The sequence below is a fragment of the Pyrus communis genome, chromosome 9 (assembly GCF_963583255.1).
Source record: "Pyrus communis chromosome 9, drPyrComm1.1, whole genome shotgun sequence".
Lineage (NCBI taxonomy): Eukaryota > Viridiplantae > Streptophyta > Magnoliopsida > Rosales > Rosaceae > Pyrus > Pyrus communis.
In genome coordinates this window covers 12,146,098-12,166,506 of record NC_084811.1, presented here as the reverse complement: position 1 = coordinate 12,166,506, position 20,409 = coordinate 12,146,098, and the positions used below count along the sequence as shown (strand labels likewise).

The 20,409-nt window shown below is 33.1% G+C and overlaps 1 protein-coding gene across 1 annotated transcript; it reads left to right on the top strand.

The window, feature by feature from the left end:
- Nucleotides 1-13,235: 13,235 nt before the first annotated feature.
- On the top strand, nt 13,236-13,619 carry LOC137744396 (uncharacterized). The gene has a single exon (XM_068484220.1). It carries the CDS (start codon nt 13,236-13,238, stop codon nt 13,617-13,619), a length of 384 nt encoding a protein of 127 aa, XP_068340321.1.
- Nucleotides 13,620-20,409: the final 6,790 nt, after the last annotated feature.

Sequence of the window (20,409 nt, the reverse complement as noted above, 5' to 3'; positions counted from 1 at the left end):
ACCATTTCCATTCCCACCGCGTCTCAAATGAACCCAGAACTCACATCTCTTGCCACCTCTAGCCCTGGCAATTCCTGACACGATCCGATAACCCGACACGATACGACACGAAATTAATAGGTGCTCAGGTCGACACGATAACGAATCAGGTCGTTATCGGGTAACCCGATAAGCACCTGTTAAGATAACGGTTTGATTCGGGTATACACATGGGTAACATGATACACGATAAGCAGAATATTATTTTTATAATTTTATAACCCCAAAAAAAATGCTGTAATAATTATATACATTAATTTAACAATTTTATACCCCTAAAAACTATAATAAATATATATATATATATATATATATTAAATTAACTATAAAGTCTATAATAATTATAATAATTATATATACTATAATAATTATACCCCCAAAATATTAACTATCTATAATAATTATATAATTATATATATATATATATATATTTAATTTTGAATTAAATTTTATAAAAACTATAATAATTATTAATTAATATGCATGATGCATCCATTGATTTGATTCCATTCCATTCCTGCCGCCTTTTTTGAAGAAAAATAGAGGGAAAATGAAAATGATAAGAAAAGTTGAAAATGAAACAAAAAAGTGAGGCAATTAGGGAAAAGTGAAAATTATAAGAAAAGTTGAAAATGAAACAAAAAAGTAAGGCAATTAGGAAAAAGTGAAAATTATAAGAAAAGTTGAAAAGGAAAAAAAAAAAAAAAGAGGGAAAAATGAAAATTAATAGAAGTGGTGAGAAATTTATTTATTTATTTTTTTAAGTTATTAACTTTTTATCACACATATGACATATCTCACAATTTTTATAATGATACATGTGATATACTACTCCGTGTACCAGTCAATTATACGTACAAAATAAATAGATTTAAATCTACTTAATAAATATATATATATATATATGTATATATATATATATACACACACACCATTGGAACTTGATGGGATACGAATTCTTCAAAACTAATTTGAACGATCCCAACAATCAAACTTGTTTGTATATGCTTTGAGATCACATCAGCAAAAAATCGCAAAAAACAAACATTCAGAGATCAAGTAACGTGACAAAACTTTTCGACGCTTATAAACGAAAAATCACGATTTAACGGTTATTTTAACTTCAATTTTGATGATTTTTTATAGCTACTCTCCTTGATCCTATATGAATACAATGAATGAATTTGATCTTCAATTTAAAATATTTACACAAGTGGATACTACAAAATCTTATGTTATACTTGATGAAAGTATAAATAAACTCTAAGCGTTAGTTAATCTATTGTTTTTATGGGATACGAATTCTCTTAAACTAATTTCAACGATCCCAACCATCAAACTTGTTTGTATATGCTTTCAGATCACATCAGCAAAAAATCACAAAAAACAAACATTCAAAGATCAAGTAACAGGACAAACCTTTTCGACGGTTATAAACGAAAAATCACGATCTAACGGTTATTTTAACTCCAATTTTGATGATTTTTGACAGGTACACTCCTTGACCCTATATGAATACAATGAATGAATTCGATCTTCAATTTAAAATATTTACACAAGTGGATACCACAAAATCTTATGTTATACTTAATGAAAGTATAAATAAACTCTAAGTGTTAGTCAATCTATCGTTTTGATGGGATACGAATTCTCCAAAACTAATTTCAACGATCCAAACAGTCAAACTTGTTTTTATATGCTTGAAGATCACATTAACAAAAAATCACAAAAAACAAGCTTTCAGAGATCAAGTAACGGGACAAACCTTTTCGACGGTTATAAACAAAAAATCACGATCTAACGGTTATTTTAACTCTGATTTTGATGATTTTTTACAGGTACACTCCTTGACCCTATATGAATACAATGAATGAATACGATATTCAATTTAAAATATTTACACAAGTGGATACCACAAAATCTTATGTTCTACTTAATGAAAGTATAAATAAACTCTAAGTGTTAGTCAATCTATCGTTTTGTTGGGATACGAATTCTCCAAAACTAATTTCAATGATCCAAACCGTCAAACTTGTTTGTATATGCTTGGAGATCAGATCAAAAAAAAAAAATCAGAAAAAACAAACATTCAGAGATCAAGTAACGGGAAAAAGCTTTTCGACGGTTATAAACGAAAAATCACGATTTAACGGTTATTTTAACTCCGATTTTGATGATTTTTTACAGGTACATTTCTTGACCCTATATGAATACAATGAATGAATTCGATCTTCAATTTAAAATATTTACACAAGTGGATACCACAAAATCTTATGTTATACTTAATGAAAGTATAAATAAACTGTTAAGTGTTAATCAATCTATCGTTTTGTTGGGATACGAATTCTCCAAAACTAATTTCAACGATCCAAACCGTCAAACTTGTTTGTATATGCTTGGAGATCACATTAACAAAAAACACAAAAAACAAACATTCAGAGATCAAGTAACGGGACAAAGCATTTCGACGGTTATAAACAAAAAATTACGATTTAACGGTTATTTTAACTTCGATTTTGATGATTTTTTACAGGTACATTCCTTGACCCTATATGAATACAATGAATGAATTCAATCTTCAATTTAAAATATTTACACAAGTGAATACCACAAAATCTATTGTTCTACTTAATTAAAGTATAAATAAACTCTAAGTGTTAGTTAATCTATCGTTTTGTTGGGATACGAATTCTCCAAAACTAATTTCAACGATCCAAACCGTCAAACTTGTTTGTATATGCTTGGAGATCACATCAACAAAAAATCACAAAAAACAAACATTCAGAGATCAAGTAACGGGACAAAACTTTTCGACGGTTATAAACAAAAAATCACGATTTAACGGTTATTTTAACTCCGATTTTGATGATTCTTTACAAGTACATTCCTTGACCCTATATGAATACAATGAATGAATTCGATCTTCAATTTAAAATATTTACACAAGTGGATACCACAAAATCTTATGTTATACTTAATGAAAGTATAAATAAACTCTAAGTGTTAGTCAATCTATCGTTTTGATGGGATACGAATTCTCTAAAACTAATTTCAACGATCCAAACAGTCAAACTTGTTTGTATATGCTTGAAGATCACATTAACAAAAAATCACAAAAAATAAGCATTCAGAGATCAAGTAACGGGACAAACCTTTTCGACGATTATAAATGAAAAATCATGATTTAACGGTTATTTTAACTCCGATTTTGATGATTTTTTACAGGTACATTCCTTGACCCTATATGAATACAATGAATGAATTCGATCTTCAATTTAAAATATTTACACAAGTGGATACCACAAAATCTTATGTTATACCTAATGAAAGTATAAATAAACTCTAAGTGTTAGTCAATCTATCGTTTTGATGGGATACGAATTCTCCAAAACTAATTTCAACGATCCAAACCATCAAACTTGTTTGTATATGCTTGGAGATCACATCAGTAAAAAATCACAAAAAATAAACATTCAGAGATCAAGTAACGGGACAAAACTTTTCGACGGTTATAAACAAAAAATCACGATTTAACGGTTATTTTAACTCCGATTTTGATGATTCTTTACAAGTACATTCCTTGACCCTATATGAATACAATGAATGAATTCGATCTTCAATTTAAAATATTTACACAAGTGGATACCACAAAATCTTATGTTCTACTTAATGAAAGTATAAATAAACTCTAAGTGTTAGTCAATCTATTGTTTTGTTGGGATACGAATTCTCCAAAACTAATTTCAACGATCCAAACCGTCAAACTTGTTTGTATATGCTTGGAGATCACATCAAAAAAAAAATCAGAAAAAACAAACATTCAGAGATCAAGTAACGGGAAAAAGCTTTTCGACAGTTATAAACGAAAAATCATGATTTAACGGTTATTTTAACTCCGATTTTGATGATTTTTTACAGGTACATTCCTTGACCCTATATGAATACAATGAATGAATTCGATCTTCAATTTAAAATATTTACACAAGTGGATACCACAAAATCTTATGTTATACCTAATGAAAGTATAAATAAACTCTAAGTGTTAGTCAATCTATCGTTTTGATGGGATACGAATTCTCCAAAACTAATTTCAACGATCCAAACCATCAAACTTGTTTGTATATGCTTGGAGATCACATCAGTAAAAAATCACAAAAAACAAACATTCAGAGATCAAGTAACAGGATAAAGCTTTTCGACGGTTATAAACAAAAAATCGTGATTTAACGGTTATTTTAACTCTGATTTTGATGATTTTTTACAAGTACACTCCTTGACCCTATATGAATACAATGAATGAATTCGATATTCAATTTAAAATATTTACACAAGTGGATACCACAAAATCTTATGTTATACTTGATGAAAGTGTAAATAAACTCTTAAGTGTTAGTCAATCTATTGTTTTGATGGGATACGAATTCTCCAAAACTAATTTCAACGATCCAAACCGTCAAACTTGTTTGTATATGCTTGGAGATCACATCAACAAAAAATCACAAAAAAAAAACATTCAGAGATCAAGTAACGGGACAAACCTTTTCGACGGTTATAAACGAAAAATCACGATTTAACGGTTATTTTAACTCCGATTTTGATGATTTTTTTACAGGTACACTCCTTGACCCTATATGAATACAATGAATGAATTCGATCTTCAATTTAAAATATTTACACAAGTGGATACCACAAAATCTTATGTTGTACTTAATGAAAGTATAAATAAACTCTAAGTATTAGTTAATCTATCGTTTTGTTGGGATACGAATTCTCCAAAACTAATTTCAACGATCCAAACCGTCAAACTTGTTTGTATATGCTTGGAGATCACATTAACAAAAATTTACAAAAAACAAACATTCAGAGATCAAGTAACGGGACAAAACTTTTCGACGGTTATAAACGAAAAATCACGATCTAACGGTTATTTTAACTCTGATTTTGATGATTTTTTACAGGTACAATCCTTGACCCTATATGAATACAATGAATGAATTCGATCTTCAATTTAAAATATTTACACAAGTGGATACCACAAAATCTTATGTTGTACTTAATGAAAGTATAAATAAACTCTAAGTGTTAGTCAATCTATCGTTTTGTTGGGATACGAATTCTCCAAAACTAATTTCAACGATCCAAACCATCAAACTTGTTTGTATATGCTTAGAGATCACATCAACAAAAAATCACAAAAAACAAACATTCAGAGATCAAGGAATGGAACAAAGCTTTTCGACGGTTATATACGAAAAATCACGATTTAACGGTTATTTTAATATATTTTTATATGGTATAGTATTATTGTTTTATTTCTTTTCATAATTATTTTGGTAAACTAAACTTCTCATAATTTGAATGATTTTTAATGTTTGGTTTTTCTATACTTAGTTTATGCGGAAGAGAGTTCTGACGTGGAAAACCTTACTGAAAACATCTTCAACATAACTCTTCAAGGCAATAGATGAAGCCAAAGTTTCAATACAATTTCATGATGATCGATGTAAATTGAAGATTTTGTAGATAGAGGTGTAAACTTTTGAGAAAGACTTACAATCTTGAAAACAAAAACTCTTTCATTTTGCATATCCTTGCATATTTAATATTTGTAATAGATTAGTAGTGAATGTATTATTTTTTTATTAGGCTCTTATTTTCGAATGTAGATATAGTACTTAAACGACAAATGTTTTAATGTTTTGAAGTAATATTTATGTGGCAATGTGTGATATGTGCAAATTTAAAAAAATATATATTTTTTTCTTAACGGGTCAGAATGGGTCGGGTCACTTTACCCGTTGGGTAAAGTGACCCGACCTGTTAAGGACCCGTTAAGATAACGGGTGTGACACGACACGACCCGTTTGCCAGGCCTAGCCACCTCCATCGTGTTCTCTCGAGGTACGGCTCGAATTGGTTGGGGACTTGGAAGATTTGCAATTACAGCAAACCCTAAACTAACTCTTCTCTTTCGCGATCCCAAAAAAATAGTAACAACTGGATTTAAGTTTTTATATTATCGAGAAGATGTTGATTGTTTTTTACTAGAGAGATTTCAAGGCTCTTCCGTTGATTTTCTAGGGATTGACTTCGATTGCTTCCATTTTGTCATCGGAAAATAGGACGAAGAAGATGTACTTTTTTTAATTCTTGTTTTATTTTTGTTATTAATTAATAGTTTTTTTATTTGTTTTTGACCACATAGTGCAAAGTTGATAGCCACGTCAGCACAAATATGGATTTATTTGTCGTGTCATTATTTAATGGCAAACTTAACAGATTGTCTAACGGATGTATGAAATTGAAATAAAATAATAATTAATGTATGAGATTGAAATGATTTAAAGATGTTGTATGAGATTGCAATTGACCCCAAACCTGAGGTGGTAAAATGTAATTTACCCTAAAATAAAAGAAAAAACTATTCTACTCTACCGGTGGTCGTTCAGGTTTTCGCTGCAGTTCAGCCTCATGTTCAGCATCAAACTTCCACTCCCGGAAATAGAACTTGAATATGTTGTCGATACACTTCATCAAATTTAGGTCACTTTTGTTAATGTCCCAGTCAGACTGTTATGCAAAAATTAATAAATGATAAATGAATCTAATATATTATATTTAACGAATATAATTATTATTTAACTAATTAATTAGCACGTACTTCTAACTCATCGATCAAGTGTGTCTTTATCTTCTCGGGGACAGCTCTCCAAGATTCCCAATCAACACCATATTTGTTACGCACTAATGCCTCAACGTCGCACCTAAGCCTAGTGCGCATATCTAACTTCTCCACTCCATTTAATTCTTCAGTAGTGATTCGGAAGTGGCTTCCACTAAAAATGCATTGGACTCATGGCGCAGCTCTCTTCTTTTTCTTGTCTACGAACAAAATATAATTTAAATAATCTAGCTAAATATTTAATTTATACAACACGTAAAATTTAGTGCGTGTTACCTTTTCCGGAACCTTCACCCTCGCTTCTCTTTGACGAACGAGCACTAGATTCGATCATCGTACTTAAATTCAAACAACAATTGAAATAATAATCTGAATCAAGTCAATCATTTTCGAAACGAATGGTGAAGAATAGGGACAGCGAAACTGCAATTATATAGCAAGTTTAGGGATCTTGCGACGACATCTTCGTCCCGCATAACCCTAGAGTAAATTAGGTATGGCAATTTCTGACACGACCCGATAACCCGACACGACACGACACGAAATTAACAGGTGTTTGGGTCGACACGATAACGAATCGGGTCTTATCGGGTAACCCGATAAGCACTTGTTAAGATAACGGGTTGGGTCGGGTATACACGTGGGTAAACACGATACACGATAAGCAGAATATTATTTTTATAATTTTATAACCCTAAAAAAATACTGTAATAATTATATACATTAATTTTACAATTTTATACCCCTAAAAAATATAATAAATATATATATATATATATTAAATTAACTATAAAATTTATAATAATTATAATTATTATATATACTATAATAATTATACCCCCAAAATATTAAGTCTATCTATACTAATTATATATATATATATATATTAAATTTTATAAAAACTATAATGCATATTAATTAATAATTTAATATGCATGAATCATGATCATGCATTTGCCAACTTGCCGCCCTTTTTGAAAAAACAATGGAGGGAAAATGAAAATGTTAAGAAAAGTTGAAAATAAAACAACAAAGTGAGGGAATTAGGGAAAGATGTTGGAGGGAAAAGTGAAAATGATAAGAAAAAGTTGAAAAGGAAACAAAAAAAAGAGGGAAAAATGAAAATTAATAGAAGTGGTGAGAAATTTTTTTTTTTTTTTTTTTAAGTTATTAACTTTTTATCACACACATGACTGTCATGACATATCTCACTATTTTTATAATGACACACGTGACACGTGATGTATGTACTATTCCGTGTACCAGTCAATTATAATTTATACGTACAAAATAAATAGATTTAAATCTACTTAATAAATATATATATATACACACACACACACGGAACTTGATTGATTGCATACGAATTCTCCAAAACTAATTTCAACGATCCCAACCGTCAAACGTGTTTGTATATGCTTTGAGATCACATCAACAAAAAATCATAAAAAAATAAACATTCAGAGATCAAGTAACCGGACAAAGCTTTTCAATGGTTATAAACGAAAAATCACGATTTAACGGTTATTTTAACTCTGATTTTGATGATTTTATATAACTACACTCCTTGACCCTATATGAATACAATGAATGAATTCGATCTTCAATTTAAAATATTTACACAAGTGGATACCACAAAATCTTTTGTTATACTTAATGAAAGTATAAATAAACTCTAAGTGTTAGTCAATCTATCGTTTTACGAATTCTCCAAAACTAATTTCAACGATCCAAACCGTCAAAATTGTTTGTATATGCTTGGAGATCACATCAGCTAAACATCACAAAAAAAAAACATTCAGAGATCAAGTAACGGGACAAAGCTTTTCAACGGTTATAAACGAAAAATCACGATTTAATAGTTATTTTAACTCCGATTTTGATGATTTTTTTATAACTACACTCCTTGACCCTATATGAATATAATGAATGAATTCGATCTTCAATTTAAAATATTTACACAAGTGGATACCACAAAATCTTATGTTATACTTAATAAAAGTATAAATAAACTCTAAGTGTTAGTCAATCTATCGTTTTACGAATTCTCCAAAACTAATTTCAACGATCCAAACCGTCAAAATTGTTTGTATATGCTTGGAGATCACATCAGCAAAAAATCACAAAAAAAAAACATTCAAAGATCAAGTAACGGGACAAAGCTTTTCAACGGTTATAAACGAAAAATCACGATTTAACGGTTATTTTAACTCCGATTTTGATGATTTTTTATAACTACACTCCTTGACCCTATATGAATATAATGAATGAATTCGATCTTCAATTTAAAATATTTACACAAGTGGATACCACAAAATCTTATGTTATACTTAATGAAAGTATAAATAAACTCTAAGTGTTAGTCAATCTATCGTTTTACGAATTCTCCAAAACTAATTTCAACGATCCAAACCGTCAAAATTGTTTGTATATGCTTGGAGATCACATCAGCAAAAAATCACAAAAAAAAAAACATTCAGAGATCAAGTAACGGGACAAAGCTTTTCAACGGTTATAAACGAAAAATCACGATTTAACGGTTATTTTAACTCCGATTTTGATGATTTTTTATAACTACACTCCTTGACCCTATATGAATACAATGAATGAATTCGATCTTCAATTTAAAATATTTACACAAGTGGATACCACAAAATCTTATGTTATACTTAATGAAAGTATAAATAAACTCTAAGTGTTAGTCAATCTATCGTTTTACGAATTCTCCAAAACTAATTTCAACGATCCAAACCGTCAAAATTGTTTGTATATACTTGGAGATCACATCAGCAAAAAATCACAAAAAAAAAAACATTCAGAGATCAAGTAACGGGACAAAGCTTTTCGACGGTTATAAACGAAAAATCAAGATTTAACGGTTATTTTAACTCTGATTTTGATGAATTTTAACAGCTACACTCCTTGACCCTATATGAATACAAAGAATGAATTTGATCTTCAATTTAAAATATTTACACTAGTAGAATTTATATACTTAATAAAAGTATGAATCAACTATAATATTAATAATTATATACATTTAATATTTGTAATAGATTAGTAGTGTATGTATTATTTTTTTTATTAGGCTTTCATTTTCGAGTGTAGATATAGTACTTGAACGAGAAATGTTTTAATGTTTTCAAGTAATATTTATGTCGCAATGTGTGGTATGTGCAAATTGTAAAAAAATATATTTTTTTCTTAACGGGTCATAACGGGTCGGGTCACTTTACCCGTTGGGTAAAGTGACACGACCTGTTAAGGACCCGTTAAGATAACGGGTGTGACACGACACGACCCGTTAAGATAACAGGTGTTACACGAAAACGACACGAACACGACAGACACAACCCGTTTGCCAGGCCTAGAGTAAATATTCTTTCACTAAAAGGTTGACCGCCTATCATAAATGTTTACCCTTGTGCAACGAAGCATTGTCGCTCAAGATTTTTGCAAGAAATATTTGGTCGCGCTGGATTTTTGCAGGAAATATTTGGTCGCGCATTTGTTTGGGGCCAAATATTGTCTTACCTGCGTTTTTTTGCCAAACTTTGCACGACGGGGTCCTTTCTTTGTCGTGCAATGACTCTTTGCACGACATCACTGTCCGTCAAGACAGTTTTTTGGTACTTCAGTTACAGTGCGGCGAAATTGAGCAACGGTGTTTTGATTTCATCTCTCTAAACACCCTTGCACTACACATGACATTCGTGTCTTGTTTTCCGTGTTCGTTTCATTTTCACGACATACCCGATATCTTAACGGATCATGTTGTGTAACCCCCGTCAAAATAAACAAGTAATATGACCCGACCTGACCCGAAATTGACATGTTAATATTATCAAGTAATATGACCCGACCAGCTACCCGTTAAGGAAAATATATTTTAAATCAGTAAATAATGAAAATGAAAAACATAATTTGAGCCCCAAAAAATTGAAAACATAATACTAAATTTGTAGATGTATATCACATTGTAACATAAATATTACTTCAAAACATAAAAAACAACATTTATCTTTTAAGTATTACATACCCCAGAATAAGAGTTTAATGAAAAATATTAGTATGTTACTACAAAAGACCAAAGTTCACCTAAAAAATAAAATAAAATAAAAAAAAGACCAAATGTTCAAGGATATGCAAAATGATAACATAAAAACAACATTACATACCCCAGAATAAGAGTCTAATGAAAAAAAATTAGTACATTACTACAAAAGACCAAATGTTCAAGGATATGCAAAATGAAAGGAGTTGTGTTTCAAGGTTGCGGAAACCTTGCATGTTTTTTACAATAAAAACCTTCAATGTTCATCAATCACCAAGGGAAATGATATTGGTTTATTTTGAACTCCCTTAAAATACTATTCATGAAAAATACTATTCATGAGGCTTTGTATGGTTTTAATCATTCAAACGACGATGTAACCATCCTCAAAGCGTAAAGGATGCGATCACGAGTATTTGCATATTTTTTAACATTTTTCGCACTTGTAAGTTTTTTTGTTTTTTTTTTTAATGTGTTTTACAATTTTTTAATCTCACTTTTGCCTATTGTATACTATATTTTTAAATTTATATAGAATAATAGTATATTAATACATATTATGATATACAATATATACATATAGACTATGCAAAGTTTATATACAATAGGGTTTATATACATATTATGATATACAATATATACATTTAGTACATTAATACAAAGTTTTTTTTTATTAGTTTAAAAAATTAGAAACATCAAAATAACTTTTTTCTTAATATGTCAAAACGGGGTTACATGCATCTCGCATAAACTTGTTAAGGGCCCGAAACCTATTATTTTTGTATCGTGTTAACGGGTCGTGTGAGATATTGCCAGGTCTACCTTGTGCGACGAGTTTGTCTTTGTCGCACAAAGTTCGGTCGCGCAAATAATTTTTTGTACTAGTGATTCTAATGTGCATTGGATAATATTATTTATGTGTTACTTATCAACAACATCATATTAATTTTGGACATGATCAACATAATATTAATCAAGGAGGGTTTTTTTTTTTTTGTTCTCTTTTTTTTCCAAGAATAAATGGAACTTGATATATATTCGATCGGTTGGTCAGACATATATGGCTACAAGCACAAAGTTATCTAACGTTCATGAGACGTCGGATAGTGCTATCCTAATAACAACAATTTTGTGTGGACTCATCGAAAATACTGACAAAATAGAAAAAGCTTGCAACCATTGCTTCTGCAGAAATCGTCGTTTTTCCTTTGGATTCTTCGAAGTATGGCAAATGTTCATGGCTAATGTTCACCTGCTTTCTAGCTCTTACTACCAGATCAAATACATACAAAATCCTAGCATATATACCATACATGTTTGATAATCATTCCGCATTAGTTTTTAATTCTAACTGTATGCTAAAAACTTGTTTAGTAAGGATAAAAACTGAAACTTCAAATTTGAAAGTTATTTTTGTGGGTTACCAAATTTCGAAATCAATTTTGATAAAACAGTTACAAGTATTCAAATTTTGGTTTTCTCTTTCATTCACGATGACGAGTTTCTCACCTATAGTAGATCATTACCGTGGTTAATTTATACGCATCCATATGACATACAATCGTAATACTTGGAAATCATCATAAAAATAAGGGCATCACAGACTAGGTCATCCTAATTGAAAACAAAGGTTCATCCATGGAGATTGTGATAACCAATTATATTTTAGTGTGAGCAGTCAAATTATATGGCTTGTTAAGTGATTTTACTGTTCATCTTCTTCCTCTGCCTCAACTGCTGGATATACCCTCGTGAAGAACTATTTGCACCATGCTTGCTTCTAGTTCTCAACCTAACAGTTACATATATCTTTGATTTCTTGTTTGGTGTAGATCTTGATTACTAACCCAGTGCTTATTTATGTTGATTTTACTACAATCCAAGATGGTGTGGTACGATCGCCCATCTTGAGCTACAAATTTAATCTTACTGCAATCCAAGATGGTGCGGTATCATCACCTATCTTGGACTGCAGATCTGATTTTACTGCAAATTTTAGGTGGAGCGGTATAATCACCCACCCTACCTTGCATATTTAAATTTGCATGTTGTTTAATTTCATTGCAATTTTAGGTGGTGCGGTATAATCGCCCACCTTACTCTGCGTATTTAAATTTTCCTGTTACTTGAGTGGTGCGGAATAATCGCTCATCCTATGATATGTTATTTCAATGAGAATGGTGTGGTACAATCGCCCTCCTCATTCATCTTGAAAATCTCGAGCCTGAAGTTTTGAGTGCTTATCATTTTGGCCTGAAGATCAAAATGAAAAATTTGTAAGAAACAGAAGTTCTAATAGTACGTACTCCAAAATACATATTGTTGCAAGTTCTTACACATCTCAGTTTTCTTTCAGAAAAGAAAATGGCGAACCTGGCAAAGCTTGATTTTGTTGCCCTGGACATTACTGGGAAAAACTACCTTACCTAGGTAGTGGATACCAAGATCCATTTGGAGGTAATGAATCTTGGAGAAACAATCAAGGAGGAGAACAGTGTAACTTCTCAAGATAGGGCGAAGGCCATGATCTTTACCCGTCGCCACCTTGATGAAGGACTAAAAAGCGAGTACCTAACGGTTGAAGATTCGTTAACTCTTTGGAAGGCATTGAGAAACAAATACAATCACCAGAAAACGGCGATTCTTCCAAGAGTTTGTTATGAGTGGACTCACCAAAGGATCCAGGATTTCAAGGCAGTGGCTGAATACAATTTTACGATGTTCAGAATTAGCTCCCAGATGAAACTCTGTGGGGAAACCATCACCGAGGAAGATATGCTGGAAAAGACTTTTAGCAACTTTTATGCCTCAAACGTGCTCCTGCAGCAACAGTATAGAGAGTGAGGTTTCACTGAATGCAACCAGCTAATATCTGTGTTCCTGGTAGCTAAACAAAACAATGAGCTATTGATGAAAAATCATCAGTCCCGACCTACTGGATTTGCATCATTCCCAGACGTGAATGCTACTTCCCTCGAAGTGAACACCACATCCTCTGGTGGCAATAATTATAAACGAGGATGTAGACACATACGAGGATGGTGGAACGGGAAAGGCAAGAATCATGGTGTCTAGTTTCACAACCAGGTTCTAAGGCATAATTCAGGCTCGTGCTTCAAAAATGTGAATCACCACAAAGGCAAAGCTTATATTAACAATGCTCCCAGAAACTTTGAAGGAGCCTGCCATAGGTGTGGTGGCAATAGGCCCTAGGCGAGTACTTGTTGTACCCCAAAACATTTAGTGGATCTATATCAAGCCTCCATTAAGGAGAAGGGTGTCAAGACCAATTTTCTTAACCAGGTTAAACCAATGGATATACCTGATCCAGTGTGCGACTTATTAGGGCAGTTGAACACAACCCATCTAGATGTCTCGAACTTCATTGTGGAAAGGGGGAATGAAGTATACTGGTCCGACTGAATCATTTATGTTTGATGTACCGAACTTTTAGTTTGAAAGTAGCATTTCAAATTCAATAAAAGTGGCATTTAAATTTCCTATTATGAATTGCTTTTAACCGGGATCCCTTTACTCAAAAAACATGGATAAGCACTATGGTCATTCTTAAAACAAGAACAATGGCGGAGATATTTGTCTTGCAGACAACGCAACCACGCATACAATACTTCGACATCGAAAGTATTTCTCAAGATTGATCCTTACAAAAGTAAGGGTAACAACAATATCAAGCCAATCAGATGTAATTGAAGGCTCAGGGAAAGCCCAGATTGTGTTACCAAATGGAACAATATTGTCCATACAGAATGCATTGTACGCTACTCGATCTACTCGAAATTTGTTGAGTTTCAAAGACATACGTTTAAATGGATACCACATTGAAACAAAAAGTGCAGAAAAATGTGGAGTATCTATGCATTACCTCCAATGATACCCAGAAGCGTATATTAGAGAAGTTGCGTGGTTTGACGAGTGGATTGTATTATACATACATAAAGACAATTGAATCACATACTATCATGAACCAGAAGTTCATTGATTCAAAAGCTTACATGCTTTGGCATGACTGTCTCGGTCACCTAGGATCTACCATGATGCGTATGATCATTACCAACTCTAAAGGACATCCATTATTGAGTAGACACATTGCTATCTTAAATGATAACCCTTGCAAGGCTTGTTCTCAGGGGAAGTTGGTAATTAGACCATCACAACTAAATGTTGATGCTGAATCCCCATCATTTCTACAAAGAATTCAAGGGGATATTTGTGGTCTTATTCAACCATCCTGTGGACCATTTCGATATTTTATGGTTTTGGTTGATGCATTTAGCCGATGGTCACATGTTTGTCTCTTGTCTACTCAAAGTGTAGCTTTCGCGAAACTTCTTGCTCAGATAATTAAGTTGCGAGCACATTTCCCAGATTACCCCATTAAGTCAATCCGACTTGATAACGTTGGTGAATTTACATCTTAAACAAAATTGCTAGTTTCTGCATGGGGACATGCCATCTTACATGCTGCATCATTGGTTTGATTGAGACTTATAGCCCACCACCAATACTCCTTAGTACAACTCGTGTTTGGGCATCAGCTAAACATTTCACATTTATGAGTTTTTGGTTGTGCTGTTTATGTACCTATTGCACCACCACAATGCACTAAAATGGGACCTCAATGCAGACTGGGAATTTATGTGGGTTTTGATTCACCATCTATCATTAGATATTTAGAACCATTGACAGGTGATATGTTTACAGCTCGTTTTGCTGATTGTCACTTTGATGAGACAAGCTTCCCGTTGTTAGGGGGAGAAAAAATTGTTCTAGAAAAACGGCAAGAGCTAACGTGAGGTGTTCCCGCCTTATCTCATTTCGATCCACGTAGCACTTAATGTGAAAATGAAGTGAAAATGATCGTTTATCTTCAAGGTATTGTCAATCAAATGCCAGATGCATTTAATGATGCTATGAAAGTGACAAAATCATATATACCAGCTGCAAATGCACCTGCAAGAATTGATATCCCTGTTGGACAAAATAATGTGGCGCTGAATGATTCATCTGGTGCACGCTTGAAGCGTGGTAGACCTCCAGCTTCAAAAGATTCAGCCCCTCGAAAGAGAAAGATGAGGGCACAACTAAATCCAAATGAAATCATTCAAGAAGAAAAAATGAATGACAAATCCATAATTCATGATTCTGTACTTTCAGAAAAAGAAAATGTCCTTGATGAGACATATGTACCTAAAGAAACAGATGTACATGAAAGCAAAGAAGCGAAATGTTTTTGGACCAGTAGTTCAAACCCCGCCTGATATAAACCCTGTGGGTTAGAAATGGGTATTCATGAGAAAGCAAAATGAGAAAAACGAGATTGCAAGATATAAAGCACGACTCGTTGCACAAGGCTTTTCTCAAAGACCTAGAATTGATTATGAGGAGACATATTCTCCTGTAATGGACACAATTACGTTCTGTTACTTAATAAGTTTAGTGGTTTCAGAAAAACTTGACAAGCGACTTATGGATGTCATCACCGCGTATTTATATGGATAATTAGATACTGACATATATATGAAAGTTCCATAAGGACTTGAGTTGCCTGAAATAACTAACAAACCACGAAGTATGCTCTCAATCAAATTAAGGCGATCATTGTATGAGCTGAAACAATCTGGACGAATGTGGTATAATCATCTCAGTGAGTATTTGATCAAAGAAGGGTATATCAGCAATGTCATCTGTGATGCGAAAATTAACTTAACACACAAATTAACCCTCTTTTGACAATTGTAGTATATATGTAAGTAGGGATCGTTCTTAAACCGGGGATTAGGAAGGATTGCTAAACACTTTAAACTGACTCAAATAAATAAAACTAAACTTTAAAACACTTAACTCAACTTAAAAGACTCAAAACAAGTTCACAAGACTCAAAATAAGCTAAAAACACTCAAAACTGCCTAAAAACACAAACTGGGCAGATTTGACTCTAAACACAATTTTGGACGAATTTTGGTTCTAACTTGACTCAAAACACTTGAAAACACAATCTAAAACAGATTTTAACTAGTTAGACACTCTAACATAAAGGGGGATTTGGTTTTGGACGAAAATAAAGTAAACAAAAACAAGACTTTAAACTATGTAGATTTGCACGAATTTGGTGAAATTAGATGGATGATGGGCTAGTTAGGAGGTCTTTCTCCACACATGACATACTTGCATATAAAACAATCTCCAGTTGCTTATTCAATGAACCATGAACCTCAACACCCCAAGTTAATTAGGTACGCTTAAATTAACCCTCAGATTTCCTTTAAGTCATTGAATTGAATGGAATTAGCGCATTGCAATCAAATTATTCCTCAAAAGTTCTCTACATGAAAGCGCATAATAGGGAAACAATCAAAGATCATTAAATTCTATGAAAATCATAAGTGTTGAGGAGGCATTCGTAACTATGAAAGCGCATGATACTTATGCCAAGAATTTACTTAACATGATTGTGACTAACAACCTTTACTACTTATGAATATAAGTTCCCAACGATTAGGTGAAGTTTCTTTATATCCTAGCATCAGATTTATGCATGCAAATTAAGTGTGCACTCTCAATCCATATACATAAACAAGTTTTAATTCAAATAGATAAGTAAATTGAATTCACAATTCATGAAATCACAACTGGAAGTAATCAAATCATAATGCAAATATAGCCATGGTTTCGAAATTCCCCCTAGCCAAAAGGGGATTAGTTCCTCATACTCGCAAAGCAAAGATTCTTGAAATTAAACATTGAAAAACACAATAAAGATTACACCTAAAACGTTCCAGCAACTCCAAGTCGAATGACATGCACGTCTAGGGCTTTCCTCCTTCTTCCTTGCTGCGGCAGAAGATGTGGGTGGTGGTTTTGGGGGTTATGAATGATGTATTCTTGCTTGGGATGATGAATGATGGCTGATTATGATGGTAGAGTGCGGCATGTTGTATATGGAAGTGTACGGAGTGAATGAATGAAGGAGAATGGAGGCTAGGGCTTGCGGCAAGGATTTTCTGAATGGCATAAGGGGTTCATGCGAATTTGTGGTTGAAAATATGTTCATATAGTCCTAGGGTTAATTAGATTAGGGTTACACTTAGTATATTTATTGGAAAAGGGCCCTAGGGTTCGGCAATAAGTGATTAAATCCACCTAGGAGGGGGTTTGGCCCACTTAGTTTCATAAAATGATTTGTGTAACCCAAATCCATAAGGAATGAGGCCCTAAAAATCAAATTCAATCAGGGATAGGGCCTAGAGGGTGTGGCACATATTGGAGGGAAGGAGGGAATGGCTTGCAAGGTAAGGCAAGGCCTTCTAGAAGGGAATAGGCGCCACCTTTGTAGGGTTTCTAGGACTAATGTGCTTTGTGGCTGATTTGGGACTTCTAGAAGAGAATGCTTCTAGAAATAGGTTCAAGAAATATCTATTTAGGTCCCCTTGCTACTAGGATTAAGGCATGATAAGGTTAGGATAGGATAAGACAAGATTAGGTTTTGGATAATGTTAGATAAGGTTTTGGATATGGTTTCCTCTTTTGAGCTTCCTTATCCACTTTGTCTTGAGTTTAAATTCTTCATCTTCTTATCAGATTTCTAGCCTTTTGAACTCCAAATTCGTCCATCCATGTTGGCCCATATACAAGCTATCCATTTAGTGCCCAAAACTGCTCCAAAATGCACCAAAATGCACTTTCTTGGTACTTTAACCCTTTGGACCTACAAACACACGAAAATGAGTTGAAATACGATTAACTAAGAAATAATAGCACAAATGCACAAGAATAAGCTAGCTACGTCACCTAAATATGCTCCTATCAATTTGCCTGTTTGTGTTCATTAAGAAATTCAACTCTGGATTCGTTATAGTGACAGTATATGTCGACGATATGAACCTAGTTGGAACTCCTGAAGAGCTCAATAAAACTGCTAAATATCTGAAAAGTGAATTTGAAATGAAAGACCTTGGAAAAACAAAATATTGTCTCGGCCTACAGATCGAGCATTGTGCTAGTGGAATTTGGTCTATCAATCAGCTTACATTGAAAAAATCCTGAAGCGATTTGGCATGGACAAGGCTTATCCACTCAGCATGCCAATGGTCGTTTGTTGTTTGGACATTAAGAAAGATCCATTCCGGCCAAAAGAAGATGATGAAGTGGTTCTTGGTCCAGAAGTACCATATATGAGTGCAATAGGTGCTTTATTGTATTTAGCACAATGTACTAGACCAGATATAGCTTTTTCAGTCAACTTGTTAGTAAGGTATAGCTCTGCTTCAACAATTTGTCATTGGAAGGGAATCAAAGATATATTGCGATACCTTCGTGGGACAACAGACATGGGACTTTTTACTTAAAGAAATCCACAAATGACTAGGTCCTTGTTGGATATGCAGATGCTGGTTTTCTTTCTGATTCGCATAAAGCCCACTCACAAACTGGATATGTGTTCAAGAATAGAGATACAACAGTCTCATGGCACTCAACGAAGCAAACATTAGTTGCTACATCTTCAAATCACACAGAAATCCTTGCTTTACGAGAAGTAAGTCGTGAGTGTTCTTGGTTAAGATCAATGATCCATCATATCCAGAATTCATGTGGTCTAACTCTGAAGACAGAAAATCCATGAAGATAATGCAGCCTATGTTGCCCAAATGAAAGAATGATTCATCAATGGCGATGAGACCAAACACATATCTCCAAAGTTTTTCAGTGCACATGAACTTTAAAGTTTTGAACTCAGACAAATCCGTTACAATGAAAATCTGGCAGACCTGTTCACCAAGTCTCTACCAAAGTGCACGTTTCAGAAGTTACTGCAAAGTATCGGATTACGTCGACTTACCAATCAGATAAATTTGAAAAATGTGGAATCAGGAGGAGATACATATCAGAAGGAGCATCCATGATACATGTATGTTGTACTCTTTTTCCTTCAATTAGGATTTTTCCCACTGGTTTTTCCTATCAAGGTTTTAATGAGGCAACATAAGCATACTTAACACTGTATCAACAATCCAGATAAAGTTGTACTCTTTTTCCTTTGCTATGGTTTTTTTCCCACTAGGTTTTTTTCCAAGCAAGGTTTTAACGAGGCAACTAATGTTGATATGTAAGCATCCAAGGGGGAGTGTTGAAAACATTAGTAGTGTTGAAAATATTTGGCAGATTAATGAATGCCCACACAGATTTTCAACACCCACACAGTAATGTGGACTTTGGAAATGAAGGAGATCGTATTTTTCAAAAGGTATGTGCTGGTGTTTGGACCCAAATTTACACCATCGACCCATGCAATCAAGACCATTGAGTGAGCATAGCTCTTAACCGTCAGATGAAAAATGAAGATAATTTTATTATTATTGAAAGATAATATTATGATTTTTATCATAATAATTATCGTTTAACAAATTATATTGATATTTTCTTATACGGGATAATAAGATGCAAAGTAAGTTTCCGAGCAAGCAGTACAATTCAAATGGACTTAGGACTCCTATTATTAGATTGAGCAGCAGCATGGTGATGGTGTATTAAGATGAGGTTTGAATAGTCAAGATGCATGGTTTTGGGATAATGTTGAAGTCAAGATAATGATGCAAATTGAAATGTCATTGGTACA

Coding starts and splice junctions, on each gene's coding strand:
- LOC137744396 (XM_068484220.1), top strand. CDS start 13,236: ATGAATCTTGGAGAAACAATCAAGGAGGAGAACAGTGTAACTTCTCAA.